The 17428-nt window shown below is 55.8% G+C and overlaps 1 protein-coding gene across 1 annotated transcript in view; it reads right to left on the bottom strand.

The window, feature by feature from the left end:
• Window positions 1-6920, bottom strand: part of KCNK3 (potassium two pore domain channel subfamily K member 3) — a 156128-nt gene extending 149208 nt beyond the window's left edge. The window contains exon 1 of the mRNA XM_077291801.1: window positions 6465-6920. Coding sequence (XP_077147916.1) covers window positions 6465-6747 — 283 coding nt within the window. The 5' untranslated portion in view covers window positions 6748-6920. The remainder of the gene's footprint in view (window positions 1-6464) is intronic.
• Window positions 6921-17428: the final 10508 nt, after the last annotated feature.

Genomic DNA, 17428 nt, shown 5'->3' with positions numbered 1-17428 from the left:
TCAAAGAAAGACACATACTGTAAATCCAAAAGTCAACATAATGATAACTTATGTCTCCCAGCCTACTGAATTTACATCTGGATAATTAGGATTAAATGCTGTGTCGTCACACCACGTAAGGGAAACAGCGAGCATGTGGAAGAAGAGGGTCTCACATAAGAGACCAAAGGAGAACTTTTGGGCTAAATGCAAAGTGCTATATGTGGTGAAAAACAAACACTTCTCATCACCCTGAAAACACCATCCCCACCATCACTCATGGTGGTGGCATAATCCTACTGTGGGGAGGCATTTCTTCATAATGGGCAGGGAAGCTGGTCAGAGTTGATGGGAATGTATAATTAGTACACCCTGTATCATTTCCGTTACACTTTGGGTTGATATCACAGAAAATCCCAATAAATACCTGTAGGTTTGTGATGTTACGTTAAGAATGTGGAAACGATCAGTCCAGAAGCAGCGAATATGAATGTAGAGGAGAGAAACCATCAGACACAAAGCGGAGCCGCTCCGCACCGAGCCGCCGCAGGCACCGCCACGTACCCCGAGGGACACGGGGTTCACAGTAGACTTTGACTTTTTTTTTTGTGCGACATTTTGCGCCGCTCTCCTTTGCTCGCTGAGTAAATAAATGTGGAAGTCTCCAGATTCACCTGTTACATTTCTATCCAGAAGTTTCACATCTTATGATTGCACCAAACATATGAAACATCGGGGGGAAGAACGAGAGCAGAGAACATGGGGGACCGACAGCGGAGAATGCCATGCAAAAGTGTCAGCGAAGCCTGAAATGTCTCCCTCTATATACAGCATCACACGGTGACATCACTGAATATTGAGATGTCACCAACAGGAGGCTGAGGGGTCAGAGGATGACAGCACTGTACATGTTGCACTGCCTGCGGGACCCCGGGACAAGAGTGGTGCTGGGGCCCCTGGTGCAGGAGTGATACTGGGGCCTCTGGTGCATTAGTGGTGCTGGGGCCTCAGTATTGGAGTGGTGCTGGGGCCTCGGTATGGGAGTGGTGCTGGGGTCCCTGGTGCAGGAGTGGTGCTGGGGCCCCGGTACATGAGTGGTGCTGGGGCCCCTGGTGCATCAGTGGTGCTGGGGCCTCAATATTGGAGTGGTGCTGGGGCCTCGGTATGGGAGTGGTGCTGGGGTCCCTGGTGCAGGAGTGGTGCTGGGGCCCCAGTACATGAGTGGTGCTGGGGCCCCTGGTGCATCAGTGGTGCTGGGGCCTCAATATTGGAGTGGTGCTGGGGCCTCGGTATGGGAGTGGTGCTGGGGTCCCTGGTGCAGGAGTGGTGCTGGGGTTCCTGGTGCAGGAGTGGTGCTGGTGCCCTGGTACAAGAGTGGTGCTGGGGCCCTTGGTGCAGGAGTGGTGCTAGGGCCCCGGTACAGGAGTGGTGCTAGGGCCCCTGGTGCAGTAGTGGTGCTGGGGTCCCTGGTGTAAGAGTGGTGCTGAGGCCCCAGTACAGGAATGTTGCTGTGGCCCCTGGTGCAAGAGTGGTGCTGGGGCCCCTGGTGCAGGAGTGGTGCTAGGGCCCCGATACAGGAGTGGTGCTGGCACCCTGGTACAAGAGTGGTGTTGGGGCCCCGATGCAGGAGTGGTGCTGGTGCCCCTGGTGCAGGAGTGGTGCTGGTGCCCCTGGTGCAGGAGTGGTGCTGGAGCCCCTGCTGCAGGAATGGTGCTTGGGCCCCTGGTGCAGGAGTGTTGCTGAAGTCCCTGGTGCAGGAGTGGTGCTGGGGCCCCCGATGCAAAAGTGGTGCTGGGGCCCCAGGTGAAGGAGTGGTGCTGGGGCCCCTGGTGCAGGAATGGTGCTTGGGCCGCTGGTGCAGGAGTGTTGTTGAAGTCCCTGGTGCAGGAGTGGTGCTGGGGCCCCCGGTGCAAAAGTGGTGCTGGGGCCCCAGGTGAAGGAGTGGTGCTGGGGCCCCTGGTGCAGGAGTGGTGCTTGGGCCCCTGGTGCAGGAGTGGTGCTGGGGCCCCTGGTGCAGGAGTGTTGCTGGAGTCCCTGGTGCAGGAGTGGTGCTGGGGCCCCTGGTGCAGAAGTGGTGCTGGGGCCCCAGGTGAAGGAGTGGTGCTGGGGCCCCTGGTGCAGGAGTGGTGCTTGGGCCCCTGGTGCAGGAGTGTTGCTGGAGTCCCCGGTGCAGGAGTGGTGCTGGGGCCCCTGGTGCAGGAGTGGTGCTGGTGCCCCTGGTGCAGGAGTGGTGCTGGTGTACCTGGTGCAGGAGTGGTGCTGGAGCCCCTGGTGCAGGAGTGGTGCTGGTGTACCTGGTGCAGGAGTGGTGCTGGGGCCCCTGGTGCAGGAGTGGTGCTGGTGTACCTGGTGCAGGAGTGGTGCTGGGGCCCCTGGTGCAGGAGTGGTGCTGGTGTACCTGGTGCAGGAGTGGTGCTGGGGCCCCTGGTGCAGGAGTGGTGATGGTGTACCTGGTGCAGGAGTGGTGCTGGGGCCCCTGGTGCAGGAGTGGTGCTGGGGCCCCTGGTGCTACTCCTGCACATCTGGAGTCTCAGACTAGATCTCACACATCACCTAACGTCACTCTGGGGTGAGAAAGTGGGGTCTTGTCTGTTGGTCGCCCTCTCGGCTCCTCCATGAGACCCCAGACCCCATCTTATATCTACAGGAAGGTGAGAGAAAGCGGCTAATTACAGAGGTGAGTGTTCCCGGATCACAGCGGAGAGCGGCCGAGGACGGAGCACAGAGTACGGGAGTGCGGAAGATGCAGGAGGCAGCGACACTGCGGGCACTGGGGGAATTATCTACTGTCCATCATCTATCTATTATCTGTTATCTATCTATCTATCTATCATCTATCTATCATCTATCTATCTATTATCTGTTATCTATTATCTATCTATCTATCATCTATCTATTATCTATCATCTATCTATCATCTATCTATTATCTATCATCTATTATCTATCTATTATCTATCTACTGTCCATCATCTATCTATTATCTGTTATCTATTATCTATCTATCATCTATCTATTATCTATCTATTGTCTATCATCTATCTATCTATTATCTATCATCTATTATCTATCTATTATCTATCTATTATCTATCTATCTATTATCTATCATCTATCCACCTATTATCTATCTATTACAGTTAGGTCCATATATATTTGGACAGAGACAACATTTTTCTAATTTTTGTTATAGACATTACCACAATGAATTTTAAACAAAACAATTCAGATGCAGTTGAAGTTCAGACTTTCAGCTTTCATTTGAGGGTATCCACATTAAAATTGGATGAAGGGTTTAGGAGTTTCAGCTCCTTAACATGTGCCACCATGTTTTTAAAGGGACCAAAAGTAATTGGACAATTGACTCCAAGGCTATTTCATGGACAGGTGTGGGCAATCCCTTCGTTATGTCATTCTAAATTAAGCAGATAAAAGGCCTGGAGTTGATTTGAGGTGTGGTGCTTGCATTTGGAAGGTTTTCCTATGAAGTAAACATGCGGTCAAAAGTGCTCTCCATGAAGGTGAAACAAGCCATCCTTAAGCTGCGAAAACAGAGAAAAACCCATCCGAGAAATTGCTACAATATTAGGAGTGGCAAAATCTACAGTTTGGTCCATCCTGAGAAGGAAAGAAAGCACTGGTGAACTCATCAATGCAAAAAGACCTGGGCGCCCACGGAAGACAACAGTGGTGGATGATCGCAGAATAATCTCCATGGTGAAGAGAAACCCCTTCACAACAGCCAACCAAGTGAACAGCACTCTCCAGGAGGTCGGCGCATCAATATCCAAATCTACCATAAAGAGAAGACTGCATGAAAGTAACTACAGAGGGTTCACTGCACGGTGCAGCCACTCATAAGCATGAAGAACAAAAAGGCTAAAAACATCTAAAAAAGCCAGCACAGTTCTGGAAGAACATTATATGTACAGATGAAACCAAGATCAACCTCTACCAGAATGATGGAAAGAGAAAAGTATGGCGAAGGCGTGGTACAGCTCATGACCCAAAGCATACCACATCATCTGTAAAACACGGCGGAGGCAGTGTGATGGCTTGGGCATGCATGGCTGCCAGTGGCACTGGGTCACTAGTGTTTATGGATAATGTGACACAGGAATGAATTCTGAGGTCTTCAGAGCCGCCATACTGTGTGCTCAGATCCAGCCAAATGCAGCCAAACTGATTGGTCGTCGTTTCATACTACAGATGGACAATGACCCAAAACATGAAGCCAAAGCAACCCAGGAGTTTATTAAAGCAAAGAAGTGGAATATTCCTGAATGGCCAAGTCAGTCACCTGATCTCAACCCAATTGAGCATGCATTTCACTTGTTAAAGACTAAACTTCAGACAGAAAGGCCACAAACAACCAGCAACTGAAAACCACCGCAGTGAAGGCCTGGCAGAGCATCAAAGAGGAGGAAACACAGCGTCTGGTGATGTCAACGAGTTCAAGACTTCAGGCTGTCATTGCCAACAAAGGGTTTTCAACCAAGCACTAAAAATAAACATTTTATTTACAATTATTGAATCTGTCCAATTAATTTTGGTCCCTTTAAAAACAGGGTGGCACATGTTAAGGAGCTGAAACTCCTAAACCCTTCATCCAATTTTAATGTGGATACCCTCAAATGAAAGCTGAAAGTCTGAACTTCAACTGCATCTGAATTGTTTTGTTTAAAATTCATTGTGGTAATGTCTGTAACCAAAATAAGAAAAATGTTGCCTCTGTCCAAATACATATGGACCCAACTGTATCTATCTTTTTATCATCTATCTATTATCCATCTTTCTATCATCTATCTATTATCTATCATCTATATATTATTATTATTATTAGTTATTTATATAGCACCATTGATTCCATGGTGCTGTACATGAGAAGGGGATACATACAGGGTTACAGACATCACTTACAGTAAACAAAACTAACAATAACAGACTGATACAGAGGGAAGAGGACCCTGCCCTTGCGGGCTTACATTCTATCTTACATCTATCTTTTATCTATTATCTATCTATTATCTATCTATTATCTATCTATTATCTATCTATCTATTATCTATTTATTAAGCCCAAAAACCAGAAGAGCACAATATCTACTATCGGGTGCACAGGTCTTCTCAGCAATCAATCCACTATGTCAGAAAATGCAATAAAAATAAATAAGGAACGCAGCGCTGCACTTTGTTGGTGAAAAAATTGTAGTTTAATTCAGACCCACATGGCAGGTGACGTTTCGGCTTTCTCATTATCTATAATCTATCTATCTATCTATCTATCTATCTATCTATCTATCTATCTATCTATCTCTTTCTGTCTCTCCATGCTTCTATCATATATATCTCTCCCTTTCTCTCTCTACATCTCTCTTTCTCCCTGTATCTCTCTATTATCTTTCTTTCTCTCTCTCCTTCTCTCTATCTCTCTCTCCTTCTCTCTATCTCTTTCTCTCTCTCCTTCTCTCTATCTCTTTCTCTCCCTCTCTCTTTCTTTCTCTCTTTCTTTCTCTCTCTCACACTTCTCCCTCTTTTTCTTTCTCTCTTTCTCTCCCTTTATCTCTCCCTCTCTCTATCTGTATCTCGCTTTCTTTTGCTTCTACCTCTTTCTCTCTCTCTTTGTATCTTTCTCTTTCTTTCTCTCTTTCTTTCTCTCTTTCTTTCTCCCTCTTTCTCTCTTTCTTTCTCCCTCTTTCTCTCTCTTTCTTTCTCCCTCTTTCCCTCTGTCTATTTCTCTCTCTTCTCTCTCTCTTTCTTTCGACTCTCTCTTTCTCCCTCTTTCTTTCTCTCTCTTTCTTTCTCTCTTTCTCCCTCTTTCCCTCTGTCTCGTTCTCTTTCCCTCTCTCTTTCCCTCTCTTCTCTCTGTTTCTCCCTCTTTCTTTCTCCCTTTTCCTCTGTCTCTTCTCTCTTTCTTTCTCCCTCTTTCCCTCTGTCTCTTCTCTCTCTCTCTTCTCTCTGTTTCTCTCTCTTTCCCTCTTCTCTCTTTCTTTCTCCCTCTTTCCCTCTGTCTCTTCTCTCTCTCTTTCTTTCTCCCTCTGTCTCTTCTCTCTCTCTTTCTTTCTCCCTCTCTTCTCTCTTTCTTTCTCTCTCTTTCTTTCTCTTTCCCTCTGTCTCTTTCTCTCTCTCTCCCTCTCTTCTCTCTGTTTCTCCCTCTTTCTTTCTCCCTTTTCCTCTGTCTCTTCTCTTCTCTCTTTCTTTCTCCCTCTTTCCCTCTGTCTCTTTCTCTCCCTCTTCTTTCTCTTTCCCTCTCTTCTCTCTGTTTCTCCCTCTTTCTTTCTCCCTTTTCCTCTGTCTCTTCTCTTCTCTCTTTCTTTCTCCCTCTTTCCCTCTGTCTCTTTCTCTCCCTCTTCTTTCTCTTTCCATCTCTTCTCTCTGTTTCTCTCTTTCTTTCTCCTCTGTCTCTTTCTCTCAGTTATCGCTCCCCCAGAGCCGTAGTGTCCGGCCCCCGCCCGCTGGGAGTTGTAGTCCCCGTGCTGCGCTCCTACCTATGGTGGTGATCACAGTGATGGCGAAGTAGAAGGATCCGGCGAAGGTCCACTGCACGCCCGCCTTGTGCGGCTTCAGCTTCAGCACCACCCACTCCAGCTCCCGGTACGCCGCCTCCGTCAGGTTGTACTTGCCCCGCAGGTCGCCCCTCGTGTCCTCCAGCTTCTTCTTCTCCGTCGTCTCCTCCTCGGACTCCAGGACATCGAAGACGGCGGCGCCGACCAGCAGGTAGGTGAAGGTGCAGATGATGAGCGCCGAGGTCCGCACGTTCTGCCTCTTCATGGTGCGGCTCTGTGAGGGGCTGCCGGGAGGTGGGCGGCTGGGGACCCGCGGGTCATGGCGGCAGCACAGTCCATGGAGGAGTCCTGCAGAGGTGGCCGCGGCTCTGGAGCTGTCCCTTCAGCACCACCCTCAGGAGGCTCCGCCGGCCCCTCCATATAAGGCTGCCTGCCGGAGAGGGGGCAGTACCGCGGCTCAGGAGGCACACACTGACTGACAGCCGCCCTCCCCCACAGACAGGGGTCACACTGACTGACAGCCGCCCTCCCCCACAGACAGGTGCCACACTGACTGACAGCCGCCCTCCCCCACAGACAAGGGGCCACACTGAATGACAGCCGCCCTCCCCCACAGACAGGTGCCACACTGACTGACAGCCGCCCTCCCCCACAGACAGGTGCCACACTGACTGACAGCCGCCCTCCCCCACAGACAAGGGGCCACACTGACTGACAGCCGCCCTCCCCCACAGACAGGCACAGACTGACAGCCGCCCTCCCCCCCACAGACAGGGGCCACACTGACAGCCGCCCTCCCCCCACAGACAAGGGGCCCCACTGAGAGCGCCCTCCCCCCACAGACAAGGGGCCACACTGACAGCCGCCCTCCCTCCACAGACAGGGGCCACACTGACAGCCGCCCTCCCCCACAGACAGGGGCCACACTGACAGCCGCCCTCCCCTCACAGACAAGGGGCCACACTGACAGCCGCCCTCCCCCCACAGACAAGGGGCCACACTGACAGCGCCCTCCCCTCACAGACAAGGGGCCACACTGACAGCGCCCTCCCTTCACAGACAAGGGGCCCCACTGACAGCCGCCCTCCCCCCACAGACAGGGGCCACACTGACAGCGCCCTCCCCCCACAGACAGGGGCCACACTGACAGCGCTCTCCCCTCACAGACAAGGGGCCACACTGACAGCGCCCTCCCCTCACAGACAAGGGGCCACACTGACAGCGCCCTCCCCTCACAGACAAGGGGCCACACTGACAGCGCCCTCCCCTCACAGACTAGGGGCCACACTGACAGCGCCCTCCCCCCACAGACAGGGGCCACACTGACAGCGCCCTCCCCCCACAGACGGGCCACACTGACAGCGCCCTCCTCCACAGACAGGGGCCACACTGACAGCGCCCTCCCCTCACAGACAGGGGCCACACTGACAGCGCCCTCCCCTCACAGACAAGGGGCCACACTGACAGCGCCCTCCCCTCACAGACAAGGGGCCACACTGACAGCGCCCTCCCCCCACAGACAGGGGCCACACTGACAGCGCCCTCCCCTCACAGACTAGGGGCCACACTGACAGCGCTCTCCCCCCACAGACAAGGGGCCACACTGACAGCGCCCTCCCCTCACAGACAAGGGGCCACACTGACAGCCGCCCTCCCCCCACAGACAAGGGGCCACACTGACAGCGCCCTCCCCTCACAGACTAGGGGCCACACTGACAGCGCTCTCCCCCCACAGACAAGGGGCCACACTGACAGCCGCCCTCCCCCCACAGACAAGGGGCCAGACTGACAGCGCCCTCCCCTCACAGACAAGGGGCCACACTGACAGCGCCCTCCCCTCACAGACAAGGGGCCCCACTGACAGCCGCCCTCCCCCCACAGACAGGGGCCACACTGACAGCGCCCTCCCCCCACAGACAGGGGCCACACTGACAGCGCTCTCCCCCCACAGGCAAGGGGCCACACTGACAGCGCCCTCCCCTCACAGACAAGGGGCCACACTGACAGCGCCCTCCCCTCACAGACTAGGGGCCACACTGACAGCCGCCCTCCCCCCACAGACAGGGGCCACACTGACAGCGCCCTCCCCCCACAGACAGGGGCCACACTGACAGCTCCCTCCCCCCACAGACAAGGGGCCACACTGACAGCGCCCTCCCCCACAGACAAGGGGCCCCACTGACAGCGCCCTCCCCCCACAGACAAGGGGCCACACTGACAGCGCCCTCCCCCCACAGACAAGGGGCCCCACTGACAGCGCCCTCCCCTCACAGACAGGGGCCACACTGACAGCGCCCTCCCCTCACAGACTAGGGGCCACACTGACAGCGCCCTCCCCCCACAGACAGGGGCCACACTGACAGCCACCCTCCCCCCACAGACAGGGGCCACACTGACAGCTTCCTCCCCCCACAGACAAGGGGCCACACTGACAGCGCCCTCCCCCACAGACAAGGGGCCCCACTGACAGCGCCCTCCCCCCACAGACAGGGGCCACACTGACAGCCACCCTCCCCCCACAGACAGGGGCCACACTGACAGCGCCCTCCCCTCACAGAAAAGGGGCCACACTGACAGCGCCCTCCCCCACAGACAAGGGGCCACACTGACAGCGCCCTCCCCCACAGACAGGGGCCACACTGACAGCGCCCTCCCCCCACAGACAAGGGGCCACACTGACAGCGCCCTCCCCCACAGACAGGGGCCACACTGACAGCGCCCTCCCCTCACAGACAAGGGGCCACACTGACAGCGCCCTCCCCTCACAGACTAGGGGCCACACTGACAGCCGCCCTCCCCCCACAGACAGGGGCCACACTGACAGCGCCCTCCCCCCACAGACAGGGGCCACACTGACAGCTCCCTCCCCCCACAGACAAGGGGCCACACTGACAGCGCCCTCCCCCACAGACAAGGGGCCCCACTGACAGCGCCCTCCCCCCACAGACAGGGGCCACACTGACAGCCACCCTCCCCCCACAGACTAGGGGCCACACTGACAGCCGCCCTCCCCCCACAGACAGGGGCCACACTGACCGCCCTCCCCCCACAGACAGGGGCCACACTGACAGCGCCCTCCCCCACAGACAAGGGGCCCCACTGACAGCGCCCTCCCCCCACAGACAGGGGCCACACTGACAGCCACCCTCCCCCCACAGACAAGGGGCCACACTGACAGCGCCCTCCCCCACAGACAGGGGCCACACTGACAGCGCCCTCCCCCCACAGACAAGGGGCCACACTGACAGCGCCCTCCCCTCACAGACAGGGGCCACACTGACAGCGCCCTCCCCTCACAGACAAGGGGCCACACTGACAGCGCCCTCCCCTCACAGACTAGGGGCCACACTGACAGCGCCCTCCCCTCACAGACAAGGGGCCACACTGACAGCGCCCTCCTCCCACAGACAGGGGCCACACTGACAGCGCTCTCCCCCCACAGACAGGGGCCACACTGACAGCCACCCTCCCCCCACAGACAGGGGCCACACTGACAGCGCCCTCCCCCCACAGACAAGGGGCCACACTGACAGCGCCCTCACCTCACAGACAGGGGCCACACTGACAGCGCCCTCCCCTCACAGACAGGGGCCACACTGACAGCGCCCTCCCCTCACAGACAAGGGGCCACACTGACAGCGCCCTCCCCTCACAGACAAGGGGCCACACTGACAGCGCCCTCCTCCCACAGACAGGGGCCACACTGACAGCGCTCTCCCCTCACAGACAGGGGCCACACTGACAGCGCCCTCCCCTCACAGACAAGGGGCCACACTGACAGCGCCCTCCCCTCACAGACAGGGGCCACACTGACAGCGCCCTCCCCTCACAGACAAGGGGCCACACTGACAGCGCCCTCCCCTCACAGACAGGGGCCACACTGACAGCGCCCTCCCCTCACAGACAAGGGGCCACACTGACAGCGCCCTCCCCTCACAGACAGGGGCCACACTGACAGCCGCCCTCCTCCCACAGACAAGGGGCCACACTGACAGCCGCCCTCCCCCCACAGACAAGGGGCCACACTGACAGCCGCCCTCCCCCCACAGACAAGGGGCCACAGTTACCCGGGGAGGGAGTGACCGAGAGGGCAACAGAGGGAGACAGTGACCCAGGGGGCAACAGAGGGAGGCAACAGAGGGAGGCAGTGACCCAGGGGGCAACAGAGGGAGGCAACAGAGGGAGGCAGTTACCCAGGGGGCAACAGAGGGAGGCAGTGACCCAGGGGGCAACAGAGGGAGGCAGTGACCCAGGGGGCAACAGAGGGAGGCAGTGACCCAGGAGGCAACAGAGGGAGGCAGTGACCCAGGAGGTAACAGGGAGGCAGTGACCCAGGGGGCAGAGATGGAGGCAGTGACACAGGGGGCAACAGAGCGAGGCAGTGACCCAGGGGGCAACAGAGGGAGGCAGTGACCCATGGGGCAGAGAGGGAGGCAGTGACCCAGGAGGCAACAGGGAGAGGCAGTGACCCAGGGGGCAACAGAGAGAGGCAGTGACCCAGGGGGCAACAGAGAGAGGCAGTGACCCAGGAGGCAACAGAGGGAGGCAGTGACCCAGGAGGCAACAGGGGGAGGCAGTGACCCAGGAGGCAACAGAGTGAGGCAGTGACCCAGGAGGCAACAGAGAGAGGCAGTGACCCAGGGGGCAGAGAGGGAGGCAGTGACCCAGGGGGGCAACAGAGGGAGGCAGTGACCCAGGAGGCAACAGAGAGAGGCAGTGACCCAGGAGGCAACAGAGAGAGGCAGTGACCCAGGGGGCAGAGAGGGAGGCAGTGACCCAGGGGGGCAACAGAGGGAGGCAGTGACCCAGGAGGCAACAGAGAGAGGCAGTGACCCAGGAGGCAACAGAGGGAGGCAGTGACCCAGGGGGGCAACAGAGGGAGGCAGTGACCCAGGAGGCAACAGAGAGAGGCAGTGACCCAGGAGGCAACAGAGGGAGGCAGTGACCCAGGAGGCAACAGAGGGAGGCAGTGCCCCGGGGGGGCAACAGAGGGAGGCAGTGACCCAGGGGGCAACAGGGGGAGGCAGTGACCCAGGAGGCAACAGGGGGAGGCAGTGACCCAGGAGGCAACAGAGGGAGGCAGTGACCCAGGAGGTAACGGGGAGGCTGTGACCCAGGAGGCAACAGAGGGAGGCAGTGACCCAGGGGGCAGAGATGGAGGCAGTGACCCAGGGGGCAACAGAGCGAGGCAGTCACCCAGGGGGCAGAGAGAGAGGCAGTGACCCAGGGAGCAACAGAGGGAGGCAGTGACCCAGGGGGCAGAGATGGAGGCAGTGACCCAGAGGGCAACAGAGCGAGGCAGTGACCCAGGGGGCAGAGAGAGAGGCAGTGACCCAGGGAGCAACAGAGCGAGGCAGTGACCCAGGGGGCAGAGAGGGAGGCAGTGACCCAGGGGGCAACAGAGGGAGGCAGTGACCCAGGGGGCAGAGAGGGAGGCAGTGACCAGGAGGCAACAGGGGGAGGCAGTGACCCAGGGGGCAACAGAGAGAGGCAGTGACCCAGGAGGTAACGGGGAGGCTGTGACCCAGGAGGCAACAGAGGGAGGCAGTGACCCAGGGGGCAGAGATGGAGGCAGTGACCCAGGGGGCAACAGAGCGAGGCAGTGACCCAGGGGGCAGAGAGAGAGGCAGTGACCCAGGGAGCAACAGAGCGAGGCAGTGACCCAGGGGGCAGAGAGGGAGGCAGTGACCCAGGGGGCAACAGAGGGAGGCAGTGACCCAGGGGGCAGAGAGGGAGGCAGTGACCAGGAGGCAACAGGGGGAGGCAGTGATCCAGGGGGCAACAGAGGGAGGCAGTGACCCAGGGAGCAACAGAGGGAGGCAGTGACCCAGGGAGCAGAGAGGGAGGCAGTGACCCAGGAGGCAACAGAGGGAGGCAGTGACCCGGGGGGCAACAGGGAGGCAGTGACCTGGGGGACTACAGGTGCAGGGGATGCAGGGCCGGGAGTCCTACAGGTGCAGGGGGTGCAGGGCTGGGGGTCCTACAGGTGCAGGGGGTGCAGGGCCGGGAGTCCTACAGGTGCAGGGGGTGCAGGGCTGGGGGTCCTACAGGTGCAGGGGGTGCAGGGTTGGGGGTCCTACAGGTGCAGGGCCGGGGGTCCTACAGGTGAAGGGGGTGCAGGGCCGGGGGTCCTACAGGTGAAGGGGGTGCAGGGCCGGGGGTCCTACCGGTGCAGGTGGTGCAGGGTCGGGGGTCCTACAAGTGCAGGGGATGCAGGGCCGGGGGTCCTACAGGTGCAGGGGATGCATGGTCGGGGGTCCTACAGGTGCAGGGTTGGGGGTCCTACAGGTGCAGGGGATGCAGGGCCGGGGGTTGTACAGTTGCAGAGGATGCAGGGCCGGGGGTCCTACAGGTGCAGGGGGTGCAGGGCCGGGGGTCCTACATCTGCAGGGACCGGAGAGGGCTGAGGAGCAGAGTCATCACTTCACACCGTCCCCTGGGGGTCGCACTTGTCAGTTTGCACTTTGCTGCTGGTGGTTGATCAGTAGAGGTGTCATTTTCTTGCACACAGCAGGTGCGGCCCCCAGCCCAGCCCCATTATGGCGGGTCCCTGTGCTACACTGTATCATTACTGATCTCCTGCAGAATACTGCAGCGACTGAGCAGCCATTATTTCATCAGCACTACAAGTCCCAGCACATCACAGCAGTCTCAGGCTGGCAGGACATGCTGGTACTGCTGCAGTAATATAGCGCTAAGAGCTTTTCTAGTGACCGGAGTCTCCCCCTGGTGGTGATAATGGGCAGAGGCTGCAGACTGTGGTGGGGGCTGCTGAGATCAGGGGTCTCCTTACTCCGGGATATTAGGGGCAGCAGGCACATGATGCAGTGAGACTCCGGGCCCCAAAATCATGGTCACCTTGTCGCTCCATTAGCTGCCGCTCTGCATAGCCCCCAAAAGTCAACAGGTACAGGACATAGGGTGCAGGGCAAATATGGAGGGTGCAGGGGATCAGCAGGATAAACCTGGGAAATATCCTGAGAAGACGCCCCCTGCTGGCGATACAATGCACATGTTACTTCTGCAGGTTGTGTGCGCCCACCAGACACACAGCGGGGGGCACGGGACCCCACAAATAGCCCACTGTGATAATCGTCACATAATAGGCAACGAGCTGAATGGCCCGAGCAATGACACCAGTCCACGGGAGCGCTGCTCCGGAGCAGATGGCGGCGGCAATTACCGGATAATAATGGCAGAGGAATAATGTTAATGAATTACACCATGTGAGAGCAGCCAGACAGCAGGGTACAGTACAGCTCCGGGAGTGCCCCTAAATAATGTCCCGGGGGTCGTACGGCTAATATTCCACCCTGAACACGAGCTTAATAGATTCAACTATCTATAAAGAAAGAACTAAATCATAAAATAATTCAAAAATGTGCAAATTACACAGCTCAATGTATCTCTGTATACAGAGGGCTCCCCCTAGTGGTGGCTGCAGACAGGATCTTATCATGTATCTCTGTATACAGGGAGCTCCCCCTAGTGGTGGCTGCAGACAGGATCTTATGTATCTCTGTATACAGGGAGCTCCCCCTAGTGGTTGCTGCAGACAGGATCTTATCATGTATCTCTGTATACAGGGAGCTCCCCCTAGTGGTGGCTGCAGACAGGATCTTATCATGTATCTCTGTATACAGGGAGCTCCCCCTAGTGGTGGCTGCAGACAGGATCTTATCATGTATCTCTGTATACAGGGAGCTCCCCCTAGTGGTGGCTGCAGACAGGATCTTATCATGTATCTCTGTATACAGGGAGCTCCCCCTAGTGGTGGCTGCAGACAGGATCTTATCATGTATCTCTGTATACAGGGAGCTCCCCCTAGTGGTGGCTGCAGACAGGATCTTATCATGTATCTCTGTATACAGGGAGCTCCCCCTAGTGGTGGCTGCAGACAGGATCTTATCATGTATCTCTGTATACAGGGAGCTCCCCCTAGTGGTGGCTGCAGACAGGTTCTTATCATGTATCTCTGTATACAGGGAGCTCCCCCTAGTGGTGGCTGCAGACAGGATCTTATCATGTATCTCTGTATACAGGAGCTCCCCCTAGTGGTGGCTGCAGACAGGATCTTATCATGTATCTCTGTATACAGGAGCTCCCCCTAGTGGAGGCATCAGACAGGATCTTATCATGTATCTCTGTATACAGGGAGCTCCCCCTAGTGGTGACTGCAGAAAGGATCTTATCATGTATCTCTGTATACAGGGAGCTCCCCCTAGTGGTGGCTGCAGACAGGATCTTATGTATCTCTGTATACAGGAAGCTCCCCCTAGTGGTGACTGCAGACAGGATCTCATCATGTATCTCTGTATACAGGAAGCTCCCCCTAGTGGTGACTGCAGACAGGATCTTATCATGTATCTCTGTATACAGGAAGCTCCCCCTAGTGGTGACTGCAGACAGGATCTCATCATGTATCTCTGTATACAGGAAGCTCCCCCTAGTGGTGACTGCAGACAGGATCTTATCATGTATCTCTGTATACAGGAGCTCCCCCTAGTGGTGGCTGCAGACAGGATCTCATCATGTATCTCTGTATACAGGGAGCTCCCCCTAGTGGAGGCATCAGACAGGATCTTATGTATCTCTGTATACAGGGAGCTCCCCCTAGTGGTGACTGCAGAAAGGATCTTATCATGTATCTCTGTATACAGAGAGCTCCCCCTAGTGGTGACTGCAGACAGGATCTTATCATGTATCTCTGTATACAGAGAGCTCCCCCTAGTGGTGGCTGCAGATAGGATCTTATCATGTATCTCTGTACACAGGGAGCTCCCCCTAGTGGTGACTGCAGACAGGATCTTATCATGTAGCTCTGTATACAGGGAGCTCCCCCTAGTGGTGGCTGCAGACAGGATCTTATCATGTATCTCTGTATACAGGGAGCTCCCCCTAGTGGTGACTGCAGACAGGATCTTATCATGTATCTCTGTATACAGGGAGCTCCCCCTAGTGGTGGCTGCAGACAGGATCTTATCATGTATCTCTGTATACAGGGAGCTCCCCCTAGTGGTGACTGCAGACAGGATCTTATCATGTATCTCTGTATACAGGGAGCTCCCCCTAGTGGTGACTGCAGACAGGATCTTATCATGTATCTCTGTATACAGGGAGCTCCCCCTAGTGGTGGCTGCAGACAGGATCTTATCATGTATCTCTGTATACAGGGAGATCCCCCTAGTGGTGGCTGCAGACAGGATCTCATCATGTATCTCTGTATACAGGAAGCTCCCCCTAGTGGTGACTGCAGACAGGATCTTATCATGTATCTCTGTATACAGAGAGCTCCCCCTAGTGGTGACTGCAGACAGGATCTTATCATGTATCTCTGTATACAGAGAGCTCCCCCTAGTGGTGGCTGCAGATAGGATCTTATCATGTATCTCTGTACACAGGGAGCTCCCCCTAGTGGTGACTGCAGACAGGATCTTATCATGTAGCTCTGTATACAGGGAGCTCCCCCTAGTGGTGGCTGCAGACAGGATCTTATCATGTATCTCTGTATACAGGGAGCTCCCCCTAGTGGTGACTGCAGACAGGATCTTATCATGTATCTCTGTATACAGGGAGCTCCCCCTAGTGGTGGCTGCAGACAGGATCTTATCATGTATCTCTGTATACAGGGAGCTCCCCCTAGTGGTGACTGCAGACAGGATCTTATCATGTATCTCTGTATACAGGGAGCTCCCCCTAGTGGTGACTGCAGACAGGATCTTATCATGTATCTCTGTATACAGGGAGCTCCCCCTAGTGGTGGCTGCAGACAGGATCTTATCATGTATCTCTGTATACAGGGAGATCCCCCTAGTGGTGGCTGCAGACAGGATCTCATCATGTATCTCTGTATACAGGAAGCTCCCCCTAGTGGTGACTGCAGACAGGATCTTATCATGTATCTCTGTATACAGGGAGCTCCCCCTAGTGGTGGCTGCAGACAGGATCTCATCATGTATCTCTGTATACAGGGAGCTCCCCCTAGTGGAGGCATCAGACAGGATCTTATGTATCTCTGTATACAGGGAGCTCCCCCTAGTGGTGACTGCAGAAAGGATCTTATCATGTATCTCTGTATACAGAGAGCTCCCCCTAGTGGTGACTGCAGACAGGATCTTATCATGTATCTCTGTATACAGAGAGCTCCCCCTAGTGGTGGCTGCAGACAGGATCTTATCATGTATCTCTGTACACAGGGAGCTCCCCCTAGTGGTGACTGCAGACAGGATCTTATCATGTATCTCTGTACACAGGGAGCTCCCCCTAGTGGTGACTGCAGACAGGATCTTATCATGTAGCTCTGTATACAGGGAGCTCCCCCTAGTGGTGGCTGCAGACAGGATCTTATCATGTATCTCTGTATACAGGGAGCTCCCCCTAGTGGTGACTGCAGACAGGATCTTATCATGTATCTCTGTATACAGGGAGCTCCCCCTAGTGGTGGCTGCAGACAGGATCTTATCATGTATCTCTGTATACAGGGAGCTCCCCCTAGTGGTGACTGCAGACAGGATCTTATCATGTATCTCTGTATACAGGGAGCTCCCCCTAGTGGTGACTGCAGACAGGATCTTATCATGTATCTCTGTATACAGGGAGCTCCCCCTAGTGGTGGCTGCAGACAGGATCTTATCATGTATCTCTGTATACAGGGAGATCCCCCTAGTGGTGGCTGCAGACAGGATCTTATCATGTATCTCTGTATACAGGGAGCTCCCCCTAGTGGTGGCTGCAGACAGGATCTTATCATGTATCTCTGTATACAGGGAGCTCCCCCTAGTGGTGACTGCAGACAGGATCTTATCATGTATCTCTGTATACAGGGAGCTCCCCCTAGTGGTGACTGCAGACAGGATCTTATCATGTATCTCTGTATACAGGGAGCTCCCCCTAGTGGTGGCTGCAGACAGGATCTTATCATGTATCTCTGTATACAGGGAGATCCC

Source organism: Ranitomeya variabilis, chromosome 2 (genome assembly GCF_051348905.1).
Source record: "Ranitomeya variabilis isolate aRanVar5 chromosome 2, aRanVar5.hap1, whole genome shotgun sequence".
In the NCBI taxonomy this organism is placed as follows: domain Eukaryota; kingdom Metazoa; phylum Chordata; class Amphibia; order Anura; family Dendrobatidae; genus Ranitomeya; species Ranitomeya variabilis.
Note: the sequence above shows the minus strand (reverse complement) of the source record. Positions and strands in the feature narration are given on the sequence as shown.